The 18,124-nt window shown below is 45.7% G+C and overlaps 1 protein-coding gene across 2 annotated transcripts in view; it reads right to left on the bottom strand.

Annotated features, from left to right (window-relative positions):
• Window positions 1-1,867: 1,867 nt before the first annotated feature.
• The window catches only part of thbs3a (thrombospondin 3a), a 64,359-nt gene continuing 48,102 nt past the window's right edge, over window positions 1,868-18,124 (bottom strand). For both annotated transcript variants that reach the window (XM_048525550.1, XM_048525551.2), the window contains exons 19-23: window positions 10,103-10,151; window positions 9,501-9,697; window positions 5,900-6,072; window positions 3,256-3,395; window positions 1,868-2,087 (exon numbers count right to left, since the gene is read on the bottom strand). In XM_048525550.1, coding sequence (XP_048381507.1) covers window positions 2,023-2,087; window positions 3,256-3,395; window positions 5,900-6,072; window positions 9,501-9,697; window positions 10,103-10,151 — 624 coding nt within the window. In that variant the 3' untranslated portion in view covers window positions 1,868-2,022. The remainder of the gene's footprint in view (window positions 2,088-3,255; window positions 3,396-5,899; window positions 6,073-9,500; window positions 9,698-10,102; window positions 10,152-18,124) is intronic.

Genomic DNA, 18,124 nt, shown 5'->3' with positions numbered 1-18,124 from the left:
TACACATAGAAAGCCCTTGATACTGGTGCAGGTCCCTCAGAACCAGCTGTCAGAGTGAACAGGATGTATCCCCTATTCCCAATTCCTCCGCCTCCGCCGCATCTGCTCCCACGATAAGACATTCCACTCCGGCACATCCCAGATGTCTAAGTTTTTCAAGGACCGCAATTTTCCCCCCACTGTGATCGAGAACGCCCTTGACCGCGTCTCCCGCATTTCCCGCAACACATCCCTCAGACTCCGCCCCCGCCACAACCGCCCAAAGAGGATCCCCCTCGTTCTCACACACCACCCCACCAACCTCCGGATACAACGCATCATCCTCCGACACTTCCGCCATCTACAATCCGACCCCACCACCCAAGACATTTTTCCATCCCCACCCCTGTCTGCTTTCCGGAGAGACCACTCTCTCCGTGACTCCCTTGTTCGTTCCACACTGCCCTCCCACCCCACCACACCCGGCACCTTCCCCTGCAACCGCAGGAAATGCTACACTTGCCCCACACCTCCTCCCTCACCCCTATCCCAGGCCCCAAGATGACATTCCACATTAAGCAGAGGTTCACCTGCACATCTGCCAATGTGGTATACTGCATCCACTGTACCCGGTGTGGCTACCTCTACATTGGGGAAACCAAGCGGAGGCTTGGAGACCGCTTTGCAGAACACCTCCGCTCAGTTCGCAACAAACAACTGCACCTCCCAGTCGCAAACCATTTCCACTCCCCCTCCCATTCTTTAGATGACATGTCCATCATGGGCCTCCTGCAGTGCCACAATGATGCCACCCGTAGGTTGCAGGAACAGCAACTCATATTCCGCCTGGGAACCCTGCAGCCTAATGGTATCAATGTGGACTTCACCAGTTTCAAAATCTCCCCTTCCCCAACTGCATCCCTAAACCAGCCCAGTTTGTCCCCTCCCCCCACTGCATCACACAACCAGCCCAGCTCTTCCCCTCCACCCACTGCATCCCAAAACCAGTCCAACCTGTCTCTGCCTCCCTAACCTGTTCTTCCTCTCACCCATCCCTCCCTCCCACCCCAAGCCACACCCCCATCTACCTACTAACCTCATCCCACCGCCTTGACCTGTCTGTCTTCCCTGGACTGACCTATCCCTTCCCTACCTATACTCTCTCCACCTATCTTCTTTTCTCTCCATCTTCGGTCCGCCTCCCCCTCTCTCCCTATTTATTCCAGAACCCTCACCCCATCCCCCTCTCTGATGAAGGGTCTAGGCCCGAAACGTCAGCTTTTGTGCTCCTGAGATGCTGCTTGGCCTGCTGTGTTCATCCAGCGTCACATTTTATTATCTTGGATTCTCCAGCATCTGCAGTTCCCATTATCTCAGGATGTCTGACACTCCTCTTCTTGTGTCTCGGCCAGGGTTCCCTGATTGGACCAGATTAAGCAGCCCAAATCAGGGAACCACCTGGCTGGCCTCATTGTAATCACTACATTCATAGCAACTGAACTACAAAGATGCTCAATGCTCAACAACTCTAGCATTGGAAGGGGAGTAACATGCCTGATGTACACGGTGACACCACTGCTTCCCTAACTGGAGACTTTGAAATATACAAGAGCAGAAACTTGAAATGCCTGGCTGGACCAAGTCAAATCAGCAGACAACAGCTGCTTAACCTGGACAGGCTCATATCAAGCACTGGCGATGTGAGGAGGGGTCACTTGTGAATTGGAAGCCCAGAAATGAGAGAGACAGATCACGGGAGAAAATATTGGTAAACATTTGTTATTCAAATGGAAACCTTGCAAAAACTCTTGGGTGAAATAACAGTGACCCCTCACAGTCACTCTGTGTAATCCTCTGTCCCTCACAGTGAACCAGGACCAAAATTCACTTTGACAATCAGACTGCTAGCCAGGTTTATTTTTTTTTAATTTTTATGGAGTTTTAAACATTTGTTTGATGTTGCAAATTTGGCCAAATTCGCTGGTTCTGGAAACGATTGACAAGGGCCCCTGATATCACCTAGCATGAGGACCTCTTAGATCTTCAGCGTCCTCTCATCTGGAGCTGCAGCAACTTCCGAAATGGCTCAAAGTCATCAGGAATTGTGTCTGTGAAACAAGCGGAGGAAAGCAATATCAAGCGAGCCGAATAATCTGGCACATTTCCCCTCTGTGCTCAGCTAAGCATTTCCATCAGCACCACGTGTGGTTAATATTTTGTGGGCTATGGGCAAGTTCCCCTCCAAGCCACTCATTAGAAATATATCACTGAGTCAAAATCCTGCAATCCTCTCCCTAACAGCATTGTGGGTCCACCTACAACAAATGGGCTGCAACAGTTCGAGGCAGCAGTTCACCACCACCTTCCCAAGGCAATTAACATGCCCAGACTGTAGAGTTTTAGTTGTGAAGAGAGATTGGACAGCCTGGGCTGGTTTTCCATGGAACAGAGGGGAATATGATTGAGATGTATAAAATTGCGAGAGGGCATAAGCAGGATAGACGGGAGGTCATGTTTCTTGTTAGTGAAGGGTTCAACAATCAGGGATTTAAGATAAAGGGCAGGAGGTTTAGAAGGGATGTGAAGAAATATTTTTTCACCCAGAAGGTGGTGGCAATCTGGAGCTCACTACTCGTAAGGGCCATAGAGGCAGAACCTTCAACATTTAAGGAGTACTTAGATGTACATTTGCAATGCCAAGGCATATACAACCATGGACCTAGTGCTGGAAAATGGGATTAGAATAGTTAGGTGGTTGTTTTGACTGGTGTAGACTCGATTGGCTGAAAGGCCTTTTTTCTGTGCTGAAGATCTTTTTGGCTAAGGATAAGCAATAATGACGCTCAGTAGCAGCAGTGTGTACCATCTACAAGATGCACTGCGGAAATTCACCAAAGATCCTCAGACAGCACCTTCCAAACTCACAACCACTTCCATCTAGAAGGACAAGGGTGGCAGACACATGAGAACACCAGCGCCTCCAAGTCACTCACCATCCTGACTCGGAAATATATCGCTGTTCCTTCACTGTTGCTGGGTCAACATCCTGGAATTCCCTCCCTAGTAGCATTGTGGGTCAACCCACAGCAGGAGGATTGCAGCAGTTGAAGAAGCCTGCTCACCCCCACCTTCTCAAGGGGCAACTAGGGACAGGCAAGAACTGCTGGGCCTGGCCAGCAATGCCCACATCCTACAAAATGAATAGGGGAAAATAGAATACTGACCCAGCCAACAATTCCCACATTCCCAGGAATGTATGAAAAAAGCTGTACTCACCATTACACCTGTAGCGCAGGTTGGACCAAATAATATTCTCCTGAGAGAAGCAGAAGACACCGAGACGTCCTCCACGCATGGTTGTATCAATTGTTACACCTGAATCTGCCACAAGATTAGGTCCTTCGTACAATTTGACTCTGAAAGGAGAATGAAAGTTATGCTCCAGCTACACAAAACCCTGGTTTGGCCACATCTGGAGTATTGGGTCCAGTTCTGGTCAACTTATTACAAGAAAGATGTGGAGACATTGGAAAGGGTGCAGAGGAGATTTACCAGGATGTTGCCTGGAATGGAGGGAAGGTCTTAGGAGGAAAGGTTGAGAGAGCTGGGGCTTTTCTCTTTAGAACGACGGAGGATGAGAGGTGACTTGACAGAGGTGTACAAAATGATCAGAGGTATAAATAGAGTGGACAGCCAGAGACTTGTTCCTTGGGTGGAGGTAGCTATTATGAGGGGCCATAGTTTTAAAGTGAGTGGAGGTAGATATCGGGGAGACTTCAGAGGTAGGTTCTTTACTCAGAGAGTGGTCGGGGAGTGGAATGCATTGCTGGAGAGGGTAGTAGAGTCAGCCTCATTAGGGGCATTTAAGCGGCTATTGGATAGGCATATGGATGATGGTATAAGGTGGGGGTGGAGGTTAGACAGACCTTAGGATTAGGGTAAAAGTTTGGCACAACATTGTGGGCCAAAGAGCCTGTACTGTGCTGTCCTGCTCTGTGTTCTAACAAAGCCACAGTTTTATAACTGAAAGAAATGTTTACCTTTTGTGCCTCTTAAAATGGTGCAGTTGTGTTTGTAATCACCAACATTGTCTGCTTAAATGAAACACAGCTGATCATATGCAGCAGATCATGCAGTCTACAGGATTGGATATAGACCTTTGGCTGTATAACCTTCAGAAACCAAACCCTTGCTGTGAAGAAAATGGAGGACATAGGATCTGAATTCTTAGCTCAATGTTTAGGTCAGAAGGCAACAGAGTAATCAGATGCTGAGCTCTCAGTTTGTGAGAAACTACATCGAAACAGCAAAGGGAGGAGAGACCAGTCAATTAAACAGGAATGGGAGTGTTCTACGAAGGGGTTGATGGAGAGGGTGATCAAGATCACAAGCATACACAACAATAACGACGAGAAAATGAGCAGGTTTGGTAGCATCTGTGGAGAAACAGAGTTAACTTTCATGTTGCATATAACTCTTAATACTTACAAAGATATCAAGCTCAGGCCCACCCCCCACCCCGTTACAGATTCTGAATATTCTGGTGATATCTTTTCAGGTCAGCATTTAGGGTAAGGAATGTTTGCCTGGGAGTTTAGTGAAGGAAGGTTCAATCGCTTTCACTCAGAAATTGAAAAAGCAACTGAAGAGAAAAAAAATGACAAGATAATGGGGAAGGGTGGGACAACCTTTTCAGCCTACAAATCTGTGTTAAGGGAATTTATATTCCAGAACTGTTATACACTAACTGAGAGAGGGGCCCATTTAGTAAAAGCCAAAGTTCATGGAAAACTAGTCAATTATTGTAGCTCAGCTTTGCACTAACAATATCTCCCTAACTGCATTGTGTGGGTCTGTCTCTATCTCCTAACTCTGCACTGCTTTGTAACTTTGTCTCTCCCTGTCTGTGCACTCTGCCTCTTTCCTCATTCTCTAAATACACTGTATGTACTTCTGATTACTGTATGTGTTCCTTGGTCTGTGTGCAAGTATAGTTCTCAATCTCTAAGTTTGCTTCCCTCTTCATTTTCTCACTAGCTGCATTTCTCTGCCTTTAATTACACATGTCGGCAAACTGAATTTTTTCTGAGTTTGCTTTCAGGATCTGAAATCGGACAGAGTTCGAACAAAGGAAGAAGTGGAATTGCTGGAAGTTGGAGTTATGCTGAACTGATGATGCAGAACTCAAATTCCAAACAGTAACTTCAGCCTCTCAGCCATTGTCTCCAGATTTACATTTCAATGGAAATGGGGCCCTAACTGACCTGTCAGGATCCTGTTGCTATGGGAAAGTTTCTTGGTTACCAGAGGAAAAGGATGTCTTTTGTGTCTGGAGAACATGTTCAGCATTCACTAGAATAACAAAACACAACTCCAAAAACAAAACTCCAATAAGCCGACATATGGGCTGTCTCGGCTCATTAAGACTCATGTCAGGGTATAAGATTATCAGGCAGAAGTCGCCAAACATTAAAAATCTCCAAACCATCCATGACTTCCACAGATTCTTTAATATGCATCATTGAAAATACAAATCTATCGGAAATTCATAAAAAGTGACTGACCAATTCTTATGAAGAAATAGGGAAACTTTGACTCGGGGATGTGGACAGTGGGGAGATTTCTGATGACAGTGTCTCTCCTAGTGCCTCAAAATTATACAGAGGCAATGGCAAGGTTCAATCCATGTACCCTGGAATTCTTTCCCTAAATCTCTCCATTCCTCTCCTTTTAATATACTCCTTCAAATCTACCCCTCACCTGTCCCAATATTTCAAATTCTGTTGATTAACTTTTCAGTAAACCATCTTCAGACTTTTCGCTGTAAGATGGTACCACTTAAATTTAAGGTGTATTTAATAAGGAGTGCAGAGCGTTTGTCGATTACTGGTTTCTATTGAGCATGTAATTCTGAACTCACCTGATATAGCCGACTTGTGGCCTGTGCACCAGCTGCCATCTGTAGGAGGTCTTGTCCTTCCAGCCCACATCACGGGGATCTTTCCACAGCAGTGTTACCTGGTCTTGGGTGGTGCCAGTATTCCAAAGAGCATTCCTTAGGTACTCCCCTGGGCCAGTCTTTGATTTTACAGCCTGATTGGGATGCAAAGTGAAGGACAAGTGAGTAATCTGAATGATACATGATCATCATAAACACATTAAACATTCAAATTGATTATCCAAACCGAATGCTTAGATTAATTGGTGGGTCAGGTAGTGTGTGTGTTTTAACTTGTCTGCTAATGCTTCTAATGTTATGGATGCTCCACCATTGAATGTAAACGAGAGTGTTGAAACTTTCAGGCCCATTTCCTGAAGAGTCAGACATGGGTGGCACAGTGGATCAGTGCTTTCCAAATCTGTTTAGCACTGCTGCCTCACAGCACCAGGGACCCAGACTCCAGTGACTGTCTGTGTGGAGTCTGCACATTCTCCCTGTGTCTGTATGGGTTTCCTCCGGGTGCTCCAGTTTCCTTCCACAGTCAAAAGATGTGCAAGTTAGGTGGACTGGCCGTGCTAAATTGTCCATAGGGTTCAGGGACGTGTAGGTTATGTACGTTAGCTATGGGAAGTACAGGGTTAGGTCTGGTTGGGATGATCTTCATCGAACGTAGAACAGTACAGGCCCTTTGGCCCACAATGTTGTACTGACCTATTATCCGACTCGAAGATTAAACTACCCTGCATACCCTACACTTTACTATCACCCATGTGCCTATCCAAGAGTTGCTTAAATGTGCCTAATGTATCTGACTCCACTACCACTGCCAGCAGTGCATTCCACGCACCCATCACTCTGTGCCACGAACCTACCTCTGACATCTCCCCTATATCTTCCTCCAAACACCTTAAAATTATGCCCCCTTGGCATAGTCATTTCCACCCTGGGAAAAAGTCTCTAGGCTATTCACTCTATCTATGCCTCTCATCATCTTGTACACTTCTATCAAGTCACCCCTCATCCTTCTTCGCTCCAATAAGAAAAGCCCCAGTTCTCTCAAACTTTCCTCACAAGACCTGCCCTCCAGTCCAGGCAGTATCCTGGTAAATCTCCTCTGTACCCTCTCTAAAGCTTCCACATCTTTCCTGTAGTGATGTGACCGGAACTGAACACAATATTCCAAGTGCAGTTTTATAGAGATGCAGCATTACCTCACGGCTCTTAAACTCAATTCCTCTGCCAATGAAAGCCAACACACATACACCTTCCTAACAACCCTATCAACTTAGGTCGCAACTTTGAAGGATCTATGGACATGGACCCCAAGATCCCTCTGTTTCTCCACACTGCCAGGAATCCTGCCATTAACCCTGTATTCTGCAATCAAATTTGACCTTCCAAAATGAATCACTTCACACTTTTCTGGGTTAAATTCCATCTGCCACTTCTTTGCCCAGATCTGCATCCTCTCAATGTCCCATTGACCTTCAATCTACAGCAGCCCTCCACGCTGTCCACAACTCCACCAACCTTCGGGTCATCAGCAAACTTACTAACCCAGCCTTCCACTTCCTCATCCAAGTCATTTATAAAGATCACAAAAAGCAGAGATCCCAGAACAGATCCCCGGTGGTACACACTGGTCACTGAGCTTCAGGCTGAATACTTTCCATCTACTACCACCCTCTGTCTTCTACTGGACAGCCAATTTTGTATCCTGACAGCCAAATTTCCCTGAATCCCATGCCTCCTTACTTTCTGAATGAGCCTACCATATGGAACCTTATTGAATGGATTTTAGCAAGACATATACACCACATCCACTGTTCAACCTTCATCAATGTATTTCGTCACATCCTCAAAGAATTCAGTAAGGCTTGTGAAGCATGACCTGCTCCTCACAAAGCCATGCTGACTATTTCTAATCAAGCTGTGCTTTTCCCAATAATCATAAATACTATTTCTCAGAATCTTGTCCAATAATTTGCCCACGACAGAAGACAGACTGACCGGTCTGTAATTTCCAGGATTATCTCTATTCCCTTTCTTGAAAGAGGGAATGACATTTGCTATCCTCCAAGCTGGCACTACTCCAGTGGCCAGTGACGATGTGAAGATCATTGCCGAAGGGGCAGCGATCTCTTCCCTCGCTTCCCATAGAAACGGTGGGTATATCCTGACTAGTCCAGGGAACATATCTATCCTCATGTTTTTCAAAATTTCTAGTACATCTTTAGAGGGATACGGGCCAAATGCTGGCAAATGGGACCAGATTAATTTAGGATAGCTGGTCAGCATGGCTGAGTTTGACCAAGGGGTCTGTTTCCGTGCTGTACATCTATATGACTCTATGATCGAGCCCTTTCCTGTATTTCTCCACCACAGTGGTTAAGTTCAGTGTTTACAATGTAGACAATCTATTCGTTTTGATCGTGAACGCTCTCTCTCTGACATAAGGGGACCTACTACACAGTAAGTATCTATTTCCTGACATGAGGGGGGGGGGGGCATCTGTCAAGGAGGAAGTGAGCTAGAGGTAACTGAGAGGACAGGATTAGTTAGTGTAGGGTTGTTATGCAAGATGAAGGATAACCTGAAGGTACAGGGTGATATGGGGGAGGGCAAGGGGCCGATATAATGTTCTGGGAGGATGCATCAACATCATGAAGACAGGGACAGCCTGCACACTGAAAGATTCATCAGTCAACCATGTATCTGGCTGTCTGTGGTTAAGAATCTGAAAGACAGGGAGTAAAGCTGGAGCTGGTCTTCACTGTGGCTCCACCAACAATTTGAGGTCTGGAGAATTTCAGCTGCTATAATTTGACAGCAGCCAATAACCTCAAGGTGCACAGCAGCAGCTCGATATGTGTCCGTGATTCCAAACACAGCTCCGTCTTTGGGGAAGATTGAGTACATAGTTAGGTCAGAAAAATGGTTCATGTACACACAATGTGCCTAAAATTATGAGCTTATAGATAGACAATCCAGGTTGTCATTACAGGAAGAATCACTAATCACTAACTGAGATTCTGGATACTGAGTGACAGGGTAGGCCTATCTCCTGCTGAGATTCTGGACAATGGTTAGCAGGAACAAGTCTATCTTACTGAGTTCTGGTTACTAAGTAAACACGGAGACATCTGGATTGGGAGGGGCAGGTGTGTCTCTTGCAGAGTTCCTGAGTGAGCAGGGATCGGTCTGTCTCTCGCTGAGATTCTGGCTCCTAAGAAGCAGAGAGAAGCCTGTCACTCATCAAGTTTTTGTGTACTGAATAAACAGGGACAAATCGGTCTCTTGCTAAGATTCTGGCTACTGAAAGAACAAGGAAAGACCTGTCTCACCAAGTTTCTAGCTATTTAAAATGCTAGTACAGGTGTGCCTCTTCCTAGGATTCAGGTTACTGAGAGAGGAGGCATGGGTCTCACTGAGATTCTGAATAGTGAGTTAGCAAGGACAGGACTGTCTCTTGCTGAGATTGTGGTTACTGAGCAACCATGGACAATCCTATCCCTTGCCTAGTTTCTGACTCCTGAGTTAGCTGTAATGGGCCTCTCACAGTTTGGAGCATTGGTTTCACCTTGAGCTGAAGACCAGGCTCAGCCACTGCACGGAATGGTGTAGACTGCCAGTATGTCTGCTCTGTCTGTTTCCACATCACCACATAGAAGCTGGAGCTGTCCTGGTAGCCAAATATAAAACCGGCGTAATCATCATCTGTCACAGTGTTCACGTGGAACGTGCCTTCAAAGTCCACACCATTGAATGCTGTGTAACCTGGGGCATGAGGGCAAGAATAGCATGATCAACACTGTGTTCTTACAACAGCATCGCTGTCCCAAACCACTCAGGCAGGATCAAGCAACAGCTGACCAAAACATAATTGAAAATCTCCTGTTAATTTTATTAATCTTTGCTTTTATAAAGGAGCAATGTTAAATTTTGCATATATTAGGACCTAAACTAACAGAGCTTCAAACATTCTCAGCACTGGTGAAATACAGTATAAAGTTCCCTTGAGATCATCCATATCAAACTGTCAGGATGTAGGAAACACCTGGATTTCCAATGTAGAGGTCTGGAAGATTAGTTCAATAGTAAATCTCTGTTTTCAGTCAGTCCAGATCAGGCTGTGTTGCTGACATCACATTTCACCAATTGAACAAAATGCACCCAACTTACCAACAGCTAATCCTGGGTCACTGTTCATCGTCTGCACAATCTCCATTCCCTGGCACACAAACACAAAGATTATTGAAACATTGGGACCTTCTGGGGATGCTGACCAAAGGTAATTGGGAATACCAAGGTCACAGACAAATGACAGGCTGGAGATGGATGATTTTTGTCTCACTAATGTTTAACCTCAGGACTTGAAGTTTTTCCAACACTAGATGTTGAAACGTAACAACAGAGATGTTGTTATCAGGGTACATATGCAAACTAAAATGTGCATCTGTACGTGATGTTACCTAATCAGCAGAAACCCATATCAACAGGGAAGAAGTCATGGAAACAAGAATTTCTGGTGAGACAGCAATAAGCAGCAAAAAGAGAAAGATCTTGCCTGAAGATGCTGTGCCTGTATTTGGATAAACAAGTAAATTTAGGATAGTCCCATGGAAAAGGAAGAGGGCCGTTGAAGAACGATGGCCGAATCATGCATATTAAGATTGTCAAGAGATTGGGAAGGAATTATGATCCATGTCTGTAGATGAGGAGAATTTCATTCATGACCTTTGTTAGGATTTTTAAAATGTTATGGGACAGTCTAAGAGATTCAAAAGAGAATTGTGAAAAAGACGCCATCATGGGCTTGGGAGGCGGCAATATGCTTAAGATAAGACTTTCATCCTGACCTTGCATTGTGGAGAGATATTGACTAGGTTGAATTAGATTTGGGTTACAATGATGGTGATAGACAGCTATGCATTGCTCAGTAAGCGCAACATGACAAATGACAACATAAGGGCCATCATGATATATACTTCTGAATCACAAAAGGCAGCCAGAAGGATCATTGTAATTGGTGACTGAGCCCAAATCCCCCATCACAAAGATGGATGGCTTCTGGCAGGAGCTTTAAATTGGAGGATTGTGGGGGGACAGGTTTCAGGCACAGGGGTGGGGTTCAATGATAGAGCCAATTTTGGGGTGATTTAGAGTGTGTTTAAGAAAGTTGGGGTGGGTTTTGAGCAAATATCAAATGAGACAAGGTTAGACATGTGGCAGTAGGATAAATACTGAGCGAACATGGAACTGAATCTCGACATGGATTTCTGGACGTGATATCACAACTCAAAAAGTGACTTAGGCTTGGCTCCTCGGGAAACGGGTTTGCAGACTGAGTGAGTAGTGTTTAGAGAGAGATTAGGTACTTACTTTTTGCAGTTGTAGTCTGCTCAGAATAGAGAGTGGGAGTGAGAGACTGAGTTTGGTGACCAGTGATTCAAATTGTGTAATCAGCTCCTAGCTTGTTGTCTGTAGTTAATAAGGTTGATTTAACTAATGTGGTTCAAAATGGCAGGAGAATTTGGCCCCGTGGAATGGTCCTCCTGCAGCATGTGGGAAATCAGGGACATGCCCAATGTTCATGGAATATGCAAGATGTGCATTCAGCTGCAGATGGACTCACTATGGAACATCATAGAACATAGAACATAGAACAGTACAGCACAGAACAGGCCCTTCAGCCCACAATGTTGTGCCGACCATTGATCCTCATGTATGCACCCTCAAATTTCTGTGACCATATACATGTCCAGCAGTCTCTTAAATGACCCCAATGACCTTGCTTCCACAACTGCTGCTGGCAACGCATTCCATGCTCTCACAACTCTCTGCGTAAAGAACCTGCCTCTGACATCCCCTCTATACTTTCCACCAACCAGCTTAAAACTATGACCCCTCGTGCTAGCCATTTCTGCCCTGGGCTGAGAATGTTGTGAGTTAGTCACAACGATAGAAAGGGCTACACAGACAGAAAAGAGTTGGGTGGCCACAAGAAAGACAAGTAAGTGTTGGCAGGCAGTGCAGGAGTCCCATGTGGCCATTCCCCTCTCAAACAGGTATACCGTTTTGGATACAGTTGGTGGGGGAGGTGACCTCTCAGGGCAAAGCAGTGGTCTGATGAGTGGCACCATGACTGCCATGGTTGTATAGACTGGAGGGTCAAAGCACAGGCAAGCAGTATTGGCAGAGGACTCTATAGTCAGGGGCACAGGTAGGCATTTCTGTGGCTGCAAATGACACTCCAGGATAGTGTGTTTCCTCCCTGGAGCCAGGGTCAATGATGTATCTGAGCAGGCACAGGATATTCTAAATGGCGGGGGCGGGGGGGGGGGGGGGGAAAGCAGCCAGAGGCTGTTGTCTGTATTGGTACTAACGACACAGGCAGAAAGAAAGAGAGATGTGGTCCTGCAAAGAGAACTCGGGGGGTTAGGTCGGAAGCTGAAAAGCAGGACCACTGTGGTTGCAATCTCAGGATTACTTCCTGTGCTATGTGCCAGTCAGGCAAGGAATAGGAAAACAGTACAGTTAAATATGTGGCTAAACAGCTGGTGTCAGATGGAGGGCTTTAGGTATGTGGATCATTGGGATGTCTTCTGGAGGCAGGTTGCGTCTAAACTGGAGGGGTAGCAACATCATGACGCAGGGAGGTTTGCTAGTTCCATTTGAGAGGGTTGTGTGGCAGGGATTGGGGTGCCAGAGCAATAGGTCGGCAAGGAAAATGACAGCTGAGGAGTCAGACGCTAAGGCCAGTAAGGTGAAGAGGAAGAACAGACAGAGTCAGGATACTGAATACAGCAGGACTAGTGGTTTGATGTGTATTTGTTTTAAAGTGAGGAGTGTAACAGGTAAGGCAACTGAACTTAGAGCTTGGATTAATTATTTTTTATATATATATAAAAATATAAATAGCTATTACAGAGACTTGGTTGAGAGTAGAATGATACTGGCAGCTTAGCATTCCAGGATTTAGATGTTTCAGGTGAGATAGAGGGGTGTAAAAGAGGTAGGGTAGTTGCGTTAATGATCAGGGACAATATCACAGCTGTATTGAGGGAGGACACTTTGGAGGGTTCATCTTGCAAGGCCTTATGGATAGAGCTCAGGAATAGAAAGGATGCAATCAATTTGATGAGATTGTACTTCAGGCCTCCCAACAGCCAGTGGGAGATAGAGGAACAGATAGGTCGACAGATTATGGAAAAATGAAAAAGCAACAGGGTTGATGTGGTGTATGGTTTTAAATTTCCCTATATTTACTGGGATTCCCTGAGTGACAGGGACTTGGGTGGGGGAGAATTTGTTAGGTGTTTCCAGGATGTTTTTTTTAAACAATACGTAAATAGGTCAACTAAGAAAGGCAATGCTGCACCTGGTATTGGGGAATGAGCCTGGCCAAGTTGAAGTTTCAGTGGGGGGAGCATTTCGGAAACAGTGACCATAATTCTGGAAGTTTTGGGTTACTTATGGATAAGGATAAAAGTAGTCTTCAGGTGAAAGTATGAAACTGGAGGAAGGCTAACTGCCACAATGTTAGGCAGAAAGGGGGAATGTAGATTGGGGATGGCATTTTGAGGGTAAATCCTCATCTTGCATGTGGGATGCTTTTAAAGTCCAGTTGACTAAAGTTCACGTCTAGCATGTTCCTGGAAAGTGAAGGACAAGGATGGCAAGATTTGGTAACCTTGGATGACAAGAAAAATTGAAAGCTTAGTCAGAAAAAAAAAGGAGGCATACATAAAGTTTAGGAAACTTAAGACAGACAGAGCTCTCAAAGAATACAAAGATAGCAGGAAAGAATTCAATAAGGAATTAGGAAGGCTAAAAGGGGCCATGAAATGTCTTTAGCAAACAGGATTAAGTCCAAGAAATTTTACATATAAGGAGCAAGAGGGTAGCTCGGGAAACAGTAAGTCCACTCACGGACTAAGGAGGGAATATATGCATGGAACTGGAGTCTTTTTACACATGCTTTGCATCAGTATTCACAAAGGAGAAGGATAGTGGAAAACGAGCCTTAGGAAGGGTATGTTGATATTCTCAAGCATGTTGACATAAAAAGCTGGCGTTGGGTGTTTTGAAAAGCATTGAGGTAGACAAGTCCATAGGACCTATGGGACCTGTCCCAGAATGCTGAGGGAGCAGCAGAGAGCAGCGGGTGCAGGGCAGAAGTGAGGTCACAGCACAGAGGCGGTTGGGAAAGGTAGGTGAGTGCTATTTAAGGAGGCGTGTTCTAGGCCCCAGGTCCTACACGGTAGGGCCTTCCTCCCACCCTCCTCCAACCTAATTAAGAGTCCACAGACTCGCAGCAAGAAAAAAGGGGTCAAGGGAAGTGTCTGGTGAGAGAAGTGCACGTCTTTGGCTCTGGAGTCTTGGTGTAGAGGCTGAGTGACGAGATTATCCCAGGGTGAAGAGGGTGAAGGATATGACTGCCAGGCTGGCTCAGTGTGCTTCGTGCATGATGTGGGAGGTCAGGGACACTGATGATGCTTCTGGCTCCTATAGCTGTGGTAAGTGTGAACACGTTCAGCTTCTGAAGGAGCATGTTGCAGCACTAAAGAAAGAGCTAGATGACCTCAGGTTCATCCGAGAGAACGAGAATTTTCTGGACAGCATCTTCAGCGAGGTCATTACACTGAGGATACCAGAAGAGAGAAGGGAGATGACGATGAGGAAGGAAGAGATAACTCAAGTACAAGAGACCCCGGGGGAAGTACCTCTCGTGAACAGGTTGACTCTCTTGGAAGCTGTCAAGACAGACGACGCTGCCAGTCCGAGAGACGGACAGGTCTGCCAAACGAAAATTGGCGTGGAGGCAGACATCATGCAGAGCCGTGGTAATTGGGGACTCCATAGTGAGAGGGACTGAAAGGGGTTTCTGCAGCAACAGGCAGGATTTGAGGATGGTGTGTTGCCTTCCGGGTGCCAGGATCAAGGACGTCACTGACAGAGTGCAGAGAATCCTCAAGGGTGAAGGTGAAGAGCCAGAGGTGGTGGTGCAAGTCGGCACTAATGACGTCGGGAAGAAGAGGAGGATCATTCTGCAGCGGGACATCATAGAACTGGGAAGAAGGCTGAAAAGCAGGACTTCCAGGGTGGTAATCTCCGGTTTGCTTCCAGTTCCTTGGGCTGGAGAGGGTAGGAACAGGGAGATAATGGACTTGAATGTGTGGCTGAGGTGTATTTAAACTAAGTAGTGGGGGGCAGAGGGGACATACTGGCAATGTAAGAAGGAAGTTAAAGGGAAAGTGAAAATAAGAGAAGTTAGGAAAGACAACAGAATCAACCGAGCAGAAAACTCAAGAAGGGTTCATACAGAATGGTCAGGTGAAATAGGGATTGATAGGAAGGGTGAGGGGAGTAACAAATTAAAAATATTATATATGAATGCACGAAGCATAAGAAATAAGGTGGATGAGCTTGAGGCTCAGTTGGAAATTGGCAAGTATGACGTTGTGGGTATAACCGAGACATGGCTTCAAGTGGACAGGGCCTGGGAAATGAATATTCAAGGCTATACGTGCTATTGAAAGGATAGACTGGTGGGCAGAGGGGGTGGGGTGGCCCCGTTGGTGAGGAACGATATTCGGTCCCTTGCAAGGGGTGGGGTGGGGGGGGGGGGGGGGGAATCATAGAATCAGGAGATGTAGAGTCAGTATGGATACAGCTGAGGAATTCTAAGGGTAGAAAGACCATAATGGGAGTTATCTACAGGCCCCCAAACAGTAGTCAGGAGGTAGGGTGCAGGTTGAATCAAGAGTTGAAATTGGCCTGTCACAAAGGTATCACTACAGTTGTTATGGGAGATTTCAATTTGCGGGTAGACTGGGAGAATCAGGATGGTACTGGACCCCTAGAAAGGGAGTTTGTTGAGTGCCTCTGAGATGGATTCTTAGAACAGCTTGTACTGGAGCCTACCAGGGAGGAGGCAATTCTGGATCTGGCGTTGTGCAATGAACCGGATTTGATCAGGGACCTCAAAGTAAAGGAGCCATTAGGAGGTAGTGACCATAATATGATAAGTTTTAGAACATAGAAAAGTACAGCACAGTACAGGCCCTTCAGCCCACTATGTTGTGCCGTGGAATAATCCTAATCCAAAAATAAAATAACCTAACCTACATTCCCCTCAATTCACTGCGGTCCATGTGCATGTCCAGCAGTCGCTTAACTGTGACTAATTGACTCCGCTTCCACGGCTACCACTGGCAATCTATTCCATGCGCTCACAACTCTCTGGGTGAAGAACCTCCCTCTGACGTCTCCTCTATACCTTCCTCCTAACACCTTTAAAACTATGACCCCTCGTGGCAGTCTTAATCTGCAGTTTGAGAGGGAGAAGGGAGAATCGGAAGTGTCAGTATTGCAGTTGAATAAAGGTAACAATGGAGCTGTGAGGGAGGAGCTGGCCAAAGTTCAGTGGTTCAATGCCCTAGCAGGGATGGCAGTGGAACAACAATGGCAGGTATTCCTGGATATAATGCAGAAGGTGCAGGATCAGTTCATACCAAAGAGGAAGAAAGATCCTAAGGGGAGGCGGGGGCAGCCGTGGCTGACGAGGGAAGTTAAGGACTGTATAAAGATAGAAAAAGTATAACATAGCAAAGGTGAGCGGGAAGCCAGAGGACTGGGAAAGTTTTAAAGAGCAACAGCACATAACTAAAAAGGCAATACACAGAAAAAAATGAGGTACGAAGGCACACTGGCCAAAAATATAGAGGAGGATAGTAAAAGCTTATTTAGGTATGTGAAAAGAAAAAATTGGGTAAGACTAAAATTGGGCCCTTGAAGTCAGAAATGGGTGAATTTATTATGGGGAACAAGGAATTGGCAGAAGAGTTGAATAGGTACTTTGGATCCGTCTTCACTCGGGAAGACACATGCAATCTCCCAGATGCATTAGTGACTGAAGGACCGAGGGTAATGGATGAACTGAAGGGTATTTATATCAGGCAGGAAATGGTGTTGGATAGATTGTTAGGTCTGAAGGCTGATAAGTCCCCGGGACCTGATGGTCTGCATCCCAGGGTACTTAAGGAGGTGGCTCTAGAAATCGTGGACGCATTGGTAATTATTCTCCAATGTTCTACGGATTCAGGATCAGTTCCTGCAGATTGGAGGGTGGTTAATGTTGTCCCAATTTTCAAGAAAGGAGGGAGAGAGAAAACAGGGAATTATAGACCAGTTAGCCTGATGTCAGTGGTGGGAAAGATGCTGCAGTCAATTATAAAAGATGAAATTACAAATCATTTGGAGAGCAGTAAACAGGATAGGTCAGAGTCAGCATGGATTTACAAAGGGGAAATCGTGCTTGACTAATCTTCTGGAATTTGAGGATGTAACTATGAAGATGAACAAGGGAGAACCAGTGGATGTAGTGTACCTGGACTTTCAGAAAGCCTTTGATAAAGTCTCACATGGGAGATTAGTGAGCAAAATTAGGGCACATGGTATTAGGGGCAAAATACTGACTTGGACTGAAAATTGTCTGGCTGACAGGAAGCAAAGAGTAGTGATAAACAGGTCCCTTTCGGAATGGCAGGCGGTGACCAGTGGCGTTCCACAAGGTTCGGTGCTGGGACCGCAGCTATTTACAATATACATTAATGATATAGATGAAGGCATTAAAAGTAATATTAGCAAATTTGCTGATGACACAAAGTTGGGTGGCAGTGTGAAATGTGAGGAGGATGTTATGAGAATACAGGGTGACTTGGACAGGCTAGGCAAGTGGACAGATGCATGGCAGATGCACTTTAATGTGGATAAATGTGTGGCTATACACTTTGGTGGCAAGAACAGGAAGGCAGATTACTATCTCAATGGAGTCAAGTTAGGTAAAGGGGGAAGCACAACGAGATCTGGGTGTTCTCGTACATCAGTCAATGAAAGCAAGCATGCAGGTACAGCAGGCAGTGAAGAAAGCTAATAGCATGCTGGCCTTCATCACAAGAGGAATTGAGTATAGGAGCAAAGAGGTCCTTCTGCAGCTGGTCAGGGCCCTGGTGAGACCACACCTGGAGTATTGTGTGCAGTTTTGGTCTCCAAATTTGAGGAAGGGCATTCTGGCTGTTGAGGGAGTGCAGCGTAGGTTCACAAGGTCAATTCCCGGAATGGCAGGACTATCATATGTTGAAAGATTGGAGCAACTGGGCTTGTATACACTTGGGTATAGGAGGATGAGAGGGGATCCGA

The sequence above is a fragment of the Stegostoma tigrinum genome, chromosome 47 (genome assembly GCF_030684315.1).
Source record: "Stegostoma tigrinum isolate sSteTig4 chromosome 47, sSteTig4.hap1, whole genome shotgun sequence".
In the NCBI taxonomy this organism is placed as follows: domain Eukaryota; kingdom Metazoa; phylum Chordata; class Chondrichthyes; order Orectolobiformes; family Stegostomatidae; genus Stegostoma; species Stegostoma tigrinum.
Note: the sequence above shows the minus strand (reverse complement) of the source record. Positions and strands in the feature narration are given on the sequence as shown.